The sequence below is a fragment of the Anneissia japonica genome, unplaced genomic scaffold (assembly GCF_011630105.1).
Source record: "Anneissia japonica isolate Jap-2015-1 unplaced genomic scaffold, ASM1163010v1 scaffold26663_len11236_cov154, whole genome shotgun sequence".
NCBI classification, from domain to species: Eukaryota; Metazoa; Echinodermata; class Crinoidea; order Comatulida; family Comatulidae; genus Anneissia; species Anneissia japonica.
This window is the reverse complement of record NW_022728869.1, coordinates 1-9,733: the sequence shown is the minus strand read 5'-3', so window position 1 is coordinate 9,733 and position 9,733 is coordinate 1. Positions and strand designations below refer to the sequence as shown.

The 9,733-nt window shown below is 34.4% G+C and overlaps 2 protein-coding genes across 2 annotated transcripts; one reads left to right on the top strand and one right to left on the bottom strand.

Annotated features, from left to right (window-relative positions):
* The first annotated feature begins 326 nt into the window (after nt 1-326).
* On the top strand, nt 327-2,119 carry LOC117114551. The gene is made up of 2 exons (XM_033258226.1): nt 327-1,761; nt 2,098-2,119. The coding sequence occupies exons 1-2, from the start codon at nt 653-655 to the stop codon at nt 2,117-2,119; spliced, it is 1,131 nt and encodes a 376-aa protein (XP_033114117.1). The 5' UTR covers nt 327-652.
* Nucleotides 2,120-5,678: 3,559 nt separating this feature from the next.
* Nucleotides 5,679-8,231, bottom strand: LOC117114550 (tripartite motif-containing protein 45-like). Its single transcript, XM_033258225.1, has one exon. The coding sequence runs from the start codon at nt 8,229-8,231 to the stop codon at nt 5,679-5,681; it is 2,553 nt and encodes an 850-aa protein (XP_033114116.1).
* Between the last annotated feature and the right edge of the window lie 1,502 nt (nt 8,232-9,733).

Below are 9,733 nucleotides of genomic sequence, written 5' to 3'. Positions count from 1 at the left end.
AATCATATCTTGAAAAATGATTACATTAGTAACACCGAGAGATAATTAATAGCAAGCTTTACAGTAATATTCCCTAATATGCTATTGTAGTTGGAAAACAATGCTCTAAGGCACAGAATAATGTACTTTAAAAATATATAATAGTTCATCATCATAACTATTCAAACACACCCAGTATCAGAGACCCAGACAATAATTATGATGATAGGCCTAATAATATTTAGAGTTTAGATATTAAATCATAACTTAAAAAATGATTATATTATTTCCCTAATATGCTATTGTAGAAAATAATACTCTAAGGCACAGCATAATGTACTTTAAAAATATATAACAGTTCATCATCATAACTATTCAAACACACTTAGTATCAGAGATCCAGACAATAATTATAATAATAGGCCTAATAATAATATTATATATAATAATAATAATAGTAATAACAGTAATAACAATAGGGTATTGTAACAAAGGGTATGCAGAAAGTGGTCATACCCGTCGTGTATGTCACCATGGTCAGCCTGTAACTTGCTGGTCATGCAATTCAGTGGGACACAAGTCTAAATTCTGCGAGATACAACAATGAAAAGAGGGCGAGGAAGCTGATGCCGAATTGACACTTAACGATAATGAGGAATCCTTCCACTTGGAAATGCTATTTACTTTGGACACTTTAAATACTAAGGACAAACACTCAACAAATATCAACGGAAAAAATGATGAGCTATCCAAAACTTCACTAAGTACTTCTAACATTTTTTCAGAAAACCATAAGATTTTTATGAACAAAGGGTTAAGTATAATTGGACTTAATATTGTGACACTTCTGGGTAAAATTGATGAACTTAAACATCTTCTTTTAAACAATACAATAGATATAGTTGCTTTGAATGAAACCCGCCTAAATAATTCAATCACGGATAATATTCAAAACATTAATGGATATGATATTTACAGAAAAGATAGAAACAGAGAGGGAGGGGGAGTTGCCTTTTTTGTAAATAATAATGGGGGTTTTACTCACTCTGTTAGATATGACCTAATGCACAATGAACTAGAAATGATTATACTTGAAATTAAAAAACCCCAAAATAAGCCCATTTTGATTATAGCCTGGTACCGCCCTCCAAATTCAGAACTCAAATTATTTGAATATGTCGAACATGTGCTTGAAAATATTGAATGTGGAAACAGAGAAATTATAATGATTGGCGATATGAATTGTGATATACTATCAGCCAATCCAACATGTTACACTCAAAGAATTAATGAAATTGCTAAAAATTTCCATTTAAAACAGTTAATTTCAGAACCGACAAGAATAACTAAAAATAGCAGAACTATCATTGACCACATTTATTCTTCATTTCCTGAAAAAATATCAACTTCTGGTGTTCTGCATACGGGAATGAGCGATCATTCCATTATATATGCAATAATTGGGAAAGAAGAAAAAATTAAACATAACCATAAATTTAGAATTAGTAGAACATATAAACACTTTGATGAAAACCAGTTTAAGTCAGATATGGAAAATGTACCCTGGCATGAAATTACTATTTATTCTAATGTTGACGATGCACTAGATGATTTTGAAAATAAATTTCTAACAATAGCAAATTTACATGCACCTTCAAAGAAAAAAAGAGTAAGGCATAAAAATAGCCCCTGGTTAACTAAAGAAGTATTACAGCTTATGCATGAGCGTGATAGGACTAAGAAAAGAGCAAGTAAAGAAGAATCATCTCAAATATGGGATGAGTATAGATTAATAAAAAATAGAGTTAACTTCGAAATAAGAAATAGCAAAAGGGAATATTTTTCAAAACAACTAAATACTAAAGACTCTAAAAAAATATGGGAGAACATACAAAAAATACAATTAAAAAAAAAAAAAAAAAAAAAAAACAGAAATAAATAGCTTAAAAACTGATAAAGGAATAGAAACAGATCCTTCTAAAATTGCAAATACATTAAATAACTACTTTGTAAAAGTTGGACCTAATTTAGCCGAAAATATTCCTGATGGTAAAAAAAGGACAGACTTAAATGAAAGTTTAATAATTGATAATGACCTAATCTTCAATTTCAATTTAGTGGCCCAGGAATATGTTTATAAGAAACTAATTTCTTTGTCTGTAAATAAAACAACTGGGATTGATGATATCCCTGCTAAATTGATAAGGTTATCAATAGATACTACTGTTGGTCCACTAACATATCTTATTAACTTGTCACTTTCAACTGGTGTGTTTCCAAAAAAATGGAAGAGATCAAAAATTTGTCCGAATTTTAAAGGTGGTGACAAAACAGAACCTAGTAATTACAGACCAATATCAATACTACCGATCTTGTCAAAAATTCTTGAACGAGCTGTGTTTGACCAAATTTACCCTTTCTTAAATCTAAATAATATGATCTACGAATATCAATCAGGTTTTAGACCAGGTTTTTCCAAAACTTCAGCTTTAATCAATGTAACGGAAGATTGGATTAGTGCCATTGATTCTGGAAAATACATTGGATTAGTTACGATAGATTTAAAGAAAGCATTTGACACTGTAAATCATAAAATTCTTATAGACAAACTAAATAAATATTCTCTTGATATCTCTGTTATAAAATGGTTTAAACATTATCTTAATAATCGAACTCAAATCACGAATGTAAATGGTGTTTTGTCAAATCAGTACGACATTCTGTGTGGAATACCCCAAGGTTCAATTCTAGGGCCACTATTATTCATTTTGTATATATAAACGACTTACCTAGTCATATTTGTCATGTAAAAATTAGTATGTATGCTGATGACACAGTTCTATATTATGTATCTAAAGATATAGAGGATGTTGTCAACAAAATTAACATTGATCTAGGAAATATAAAAAACTGGTTAGCATGTAACAAACTAAGTTTAAATGTAAGAAAGACCGAGTGTATGTTTATTGGCACACATAAGAAATTGGAAAAATTAACATATACAGATCTAAATATTAACATTGATGGTGAACGTTTAAATAGGGTGCAAAGTTGTAAACATCTAGGCGTGTATATTGATGAAAATTTATCTTGGGAGAAACAAACAGATCATGTTAAAAATAAGGTCCTGCCTGGCTTATACTATTTGAAAAAGTCCTGTAACATTATCCCCCAGCACCTTCAAAATTTGATGTACAAATCTTTAATAGCCCCACATTTTGATTACTGTAATGTTGTGTGGGGTAGAACAAATAAAACTTCAACTAACAAATTACAAGTTCTTCAAAACCGAGCAGCAAAGATTATCCTAAAAAAGACAAGTTACGACTCAAGTTCCCAAGCCTTGCAGGATCTTAAATGGGTAAACTTTGAAACAAACCTCTTCTACAATGAGGCTATTATTATGTTTAAAATATTTCATGATTTAGCACCATCATATCTTAGGAACAGATTTACCTTAAGAAATCCACAATACAATACAAGAACAATGGATGTCTTATATACTGAAAAACCTAAAACAGAATATAAAAAAAGAAGTTTAACTTACCATGGTGCTAAGTTATGGAACAATTTAAATGATGAGTAAAAAATTCAGCAAATATTAATAAATTTAAAGAAATCATTAATCTAATCTAACTTCTGATATTAAATTTATCAATTACTGTATGTATAATAAATTAATTAATGTATATGTTTTGAATTTATTTTAAACTAAAGATACTATTTAATTTCACATTTTAATCACATTTATTACTTAAACAAATTCTTTAATGTTTATACTTTTGTTATGTATTTTGTATTTTTATATTTTACCACTTATGGCCTTGCTCGGCCTTGATGAAAAACACCCTTGGGTGATCAAGTTTTTCCGTGTTTAAATAAAGTAATTATTATTATTATTATTATAATAACAACAATAACAATACTACTTGTAATTATAATAACAATAATAATAATAATAATAATAATAGCAATAATATAATAATACTGTAATAATAATAATAATAATAATAAGTATAAGTCAATCGTGACGTCATCACTGCAACTCCCAATGTTATTTGCCTATTCCCCACCATCCACTAATTTTTCAATTAGTGGACGCTTGGCTTGAATTTTTAGGTTCGTGTGCAAAAAAAAATTCTCATTTTTTCGCACCGCGAAGACATCGTGCACCGCATTAAAAAAAGTGAATTGTAATTGAAAATTACTTTCGTAAGACAAGGTTAATTAGAACCCGAAGAAAGTTACTTTAAATTAGATATAGAGCCGCAGAGGCCTCCTCTTACTACTAGCCTAGCCAGTATAGCCTAGCGTAGTTATGAAATCATTCGGAGATTTTTACCTGTCTGCACTGACCAAAACGTTAGTGACAGTGTCTGTATTCTTTCTCGAATGCTTTGAAAAATGTTTATTTCTTTGACAAGTTCTTCTAACACAATACAAATTACAAAATAGCTTAGGCCTAGTTATTCATCGTACTGCTGATGTGTAGTTAACGCGTAGACGCTGCCTACTGCAGCACAATCAGCATACGCACAAAATATAAATATGCACGCAGTATACTGATCATATCACTATAGCAGCGGATGACTGGTACAACACAGCTGGTTATAAAAACTAACATTAAAAGACGGCGATTGACTTACAAAGCAATTAGTAGAGCATGCATTGTACACTAGCAGAAAATTATTATACTTAGGTTAGATTTAATGCATTCAACAATTTTTTCAAGCATTAAAATCTAATCTTTGTATAATAATTTTTCTATAGTGTACTATGTGGAGCTCTACTAATTGTTTATTATACTAATGACCACAATAATAATAATGTACTAAGAGGTACTGTACCTGTACAGTAAAACAGATATTTTCAGGGGCGGACTTAGAAGAATGCTGGGATGGCCGTGACACCCCCTCCCTTTTTGGAAAGTTAAAAAAAGAAAGAAAGAAAAAGAAATAATTGATCGCCCAAAACTCCTCAGAGGCTATTTTCGGGAGTCTAGAAAAAAAAAATTTGCGAGGGCATACACCCCACAAACTACAGTAGTTTTGTCTAAATCTGCCTCACTTTCGGATATCTCTGGATCTGCCCCTGATTTTATTATCATTGTCAGAGACATAGAAATTGTTTTTTCTCACGGTATAATGTCACCAACCAATTAAATAAATAAATCAAAAGTACACATGATTGCTTGTCTATAAACATTACATATATCCAGATATTCAAAATAGAGGGATCCACGTAGTTAATTTTACTGATGGACCACCTCGCGGTCTCACCATGTTTGGGGTTGAGGCATAAACTTATATGTCTATGACACTTATAGACACTTATAGTCTAATGTCATCAAAAACAAATTTTCTGATTAATTTTACTGGGAGTTCCTTGATGGGGTGGACCTCCCGAAGGCAGCATTGTCCAGCTGGGTGCTTACTCCTCTGGTGCCGCTCCTACTAAGCATTGCTCAGCTGTCTGGTTACCCCTCTGGTGCCAGTCCCTCCAACCACTGATATTTGGAAGGGGCAGGATCTGTATCCAGTCCCTCCTTCCCCTGGTGGCACTGTCATTGTTTCTGATTATGATAGCTCTACTCAATTCAAATTTAATTTCTGGACAAACATAAAAACAAAACATGATGCTGCCTTTCAAGGATTGCCAAAAAAGTTATAAAAACTATCAAGTGGCTCTCCTGACAGCATCTACTTTTTCTCAATTGGTAAATACCTAAAAATATGCATAGCATTCTTTCCTATACAAAAGCGCAACACTTGACAATCGGAAAGGGAGCAAATCAGGTGATTAAAATTGCAACTTTGGCCTTCACAGCAGATTGCAACTTGATGAATTGTTTTTCGGTGTCCAGAATTCACATCGATAGTTACTAGATTGTTGGTATCTAAAATAAGCAGATAGCCTTCTGGTGAGAGACAAATTGATTCTGGTGCTTGGAGTCTGAGTATCTCTGGTCCATACACATCTACAAATTCACCATCCATGTTGAGTTCTTGTACTCTACCATTCCCACTGTCTAGGACAAACAGCTTATTCTTTTTATTTATACACAGAGCAGTTGGGTTATTGAAAGTTCCCAAACGCTCACCCTCTTCACCCAGTTTCCTAACAGGATCTATGCTTGTTATAAGCTCATCTGATTCTGGTGTGTGAAAGATAAATATACAGTGTTCCTTTCGATCAGACACAGCTGCAATTTCACCAGATGTATTGACTGCAATACCAGCCGGGTTCTTCACAGATTTCAAAATGTAGGAAGACTTTCGACCATTTCTGGTACATATTTTAAGTTCTGTTTTTGTTTCGATCTTCTCTCCAGCAGATAGGGCATCTTTGAGGACAGTGATAAAAAGAACAAATTTCTTTCCAACGTCGTCAAAAGCTAGGAATGACATTCCTTTTTTTTGGAAATTGTCGACAGCATACATATTTGGACCCTTCATGGGGTTCACAGCAAGTATCTTTTTATTTACTTGGGTATCAGCGAAATAGACACATCTATCACTGACAGCTAGGTGGGTTATTTCAGAATCTGCCAGGGAATTTGTGTTCCAATTAGGTTTTTTATAAACTGCAATTGTGAATGGTCCTGCTATTTTGATGTTATCAAATGTTACATACATCTTTAACTTCCCAAGATAGTTTGGTTGGACTGCAGCATTCAGCTCTTGACTGCTAACAGTTACATCTACTGGTTCCAAAATATCCCCCACCTCATTTTGGCATATGACATTAAGCCTTGTAGCAATGTCAATAGCAGCAAAATGTGCTCTTAGTGTACAAACTTCACCACAATGAACTATTTTTTCATAAAAGAGTTCAAGAAGATGTACAGAAACACAAACCTTTGCTGTGGGTTTTTCAGAGCCCTCTATGTAAATGTCAAACGTATATTCCCCTATGGACTTTGGCAAGTATGTTACTAAATAATTTCCACACTTATAATGAGGAACTAGTGTTTTATCAGCCCTGCAACATGGGCAGTGGACACTTACTCTGACAGGGAGTCCTCCGACTTTGCAGATTTCATTGTCTAGAATTGTTTGGATTTGGAGTTTAAATTTGAAATCTCGAAATGCCAGTTTTGGGTGGCAGATTCTTAATTCAGATGGCATGGTTCGAATTTGGCGGCTTTCTTGTAGGAATTGTTCAAATTTGTCATCAGTATCAACGCCGCATTTGACATCCACATAGACATTTGCAGTTGGTGCTTTTACCTCTTTCATATTTTTATATTTAATGAGAGCATCTGTCAAATTGTTAGTATCTTCCACTATGGTACGTGGGGAAGCTAGATGGAATTGATCAACCTCGTTTGTGATGTTCTCAAATCTACAACACCTTTGCTTATTTTCTTCTATTTCTTTACTGAGTAAATCACTTTTCTCTTCTTTGATCTCACAAAGTTTTTGTTGGTTGTTCTCTCCATGTTTCTGTAAAGCTTCCATGAAATGATCCTGGCATTCATTGATGTGTGACTGTGCAGCATTCAGATTCCTTTCTAATGTGTCTTTTGCAACCTCTAACATTTGTTTGCAATCAAGGTCACTGTGATTTATTTTTTCAGCCATGTTAAATAATTTATTAATTTCGCTTAGTTTGTTTTTAGCTTCTGTTTTGAGATCCTTGACGTCATGGTGTTGATGACAGCTATCTTGGGCACAGACATTACAGAGGAATTCTGTAATTTCATGTTGATAGCACACCAAGGTGATTTCTTCTCCCTTGTGGTCTTTAACCTGGCAGTAATCTTTTCTGTCAATTTCATGAAAATTAACTTCATTTAGGGGTGTTGATTTTGGATGCCCCTTTATTGGTAAGTCATCATGACGTTCACAACAGATTTTACAAAGAGCCTTAGAACAACTTTCACACCATGCCACTGCTTCATTAAAGTTAGATGGTTCACGGCAAAGCTCACATTTTTGCACTTGACTTTCATCCCTCTGTCTGTATTGATTTTCAAGGAGATCCTTTAGTCCGAGTAGGTCATTGTTGTCAGTATAGTAAGCACTGGCATCCGTACCTTGTGCTGGAGGTATATGTTCATACCTGCAAGTTGGGCATCTGAAGGTGTTTTCACGAGCATTATAACATCGCCGAATCAGTTCTCTAATGCAGACAATACAAAAAGAGTGTGTGCATACAAGAATTTTAGGGCGACGAATGTCTTCATCATAGTGTTCTTTACAAATTGGGCATGACACAAATGCGTCAATGCCTTGCACAATGCTTGCCATGTTTCTCAAAATTTAAACGCAATGATAACGATGAACTAGATGTTGGTGAAATGATGCCTGTTGACCAATTCCTGAAAATTAATTTTGGAATAAGCAATGTATCAGACTGTATACAGTATGTAACAAGCCTAATCTATTTTAGGCCTACTGTATTAAACGGCACACATTAATTTGTATCCCCAGTCTCAAAAAGCCACAGCACAGGTCCCCTGGCACCAGTGTTATGCCACTGACTGGCTGTTTGTCTTCAATATAAGTGATATAATAATACCAGATACCAGTCAACTCGCCCCTAGCAAACTTGCCCCTTGCAATCTCTCCCCCTTGACAAGCTCGCCCCTTACAAACTTACCCCTTAACAAAATCTCTCTATAAAAAACTTCCCCCTAAAAACTTTCCCCTTACAAACTGGCCCCCAAGCAGACTTTCCCCCTGACTATACACAGCCACCCCTAACAAACTCGCCCCCTAGCAAACTCGCCCTTCGAATATATACACAGTCGCCCCCTAACAAAGTTGGTGACATTGTATGAAGTAGGTGAACACACCGTGCAGCTTCACTGTCATCGCAAGTGTTTGCACCTAAAAGCTAGTCGTTTTTTAGCATCTGACCAGCAATGCGCCAACATTCCTGAAGGCGGCATACAAAGAATGCGTCTGCCTTACACCCAGAGTTCCGTGGGAACCTGTTTGCTTGTGGGAGTTTCTTTCCGATTTTTTTGTTTGTTATTAGTTCAGGCAAATAGTACAGGTAGGCCTAATAGGCCTCGAAAGTAGTGATTTTTCCAGCTTTAAAAACCCTGAAACGGCCATAAATATGTACGTATTTGTAAATTATAATTTACTGTATTCCATTTATTTGTGTATTTTATAAACATCAGACAAACTAATCTATTGACTATACTTTTTTCATAAATCTCCATTTAATGCATTAATAAACATGCAATCAAAGTATGTCTATAAAAACTACCTTGCAGTTTTTATTGCTTAGTGTGGTGCAAAATGTACTTTTGGACCACAATATTACAGGATTTGCCAGTAAAAATAAGGTTACGGTATTTGGATAGGCAATTTATTATTTTTAAATTTTTGATTCGACGACCTACCACGGGAAGTGGGGGAAAATTCCCCTTCCCCGCTGGCGGCACCACTGACTGTACCAACCTATCAGAAAGGTTATGTGCGAGTTTGTTAAAGGGCAAGTTCGGTAGAGGGTGAGTTTGTTAAGGGGCGAGTTTGTTAGAAACCAAATTAAAATGATAAAAATAGACGAAATAAAAAAGGCATATAAAAAACACATTAATTAAAAATTAAATTGAATTTTCTTATTGTGAAAAAATTCAGCTCACGGGTCCTGAAAAGGTGGGTCTAGAAGTATTTTATTTATTTTTTTGCCCAAGGGAGGGGGGTCAAGAGCCCTGATCCCCCAGATCTGCCAATGTGAATTGAGAGAATATCTAACTGGGTCGGGGACTGGATAAACACTCTCTTTCCACTCCCTC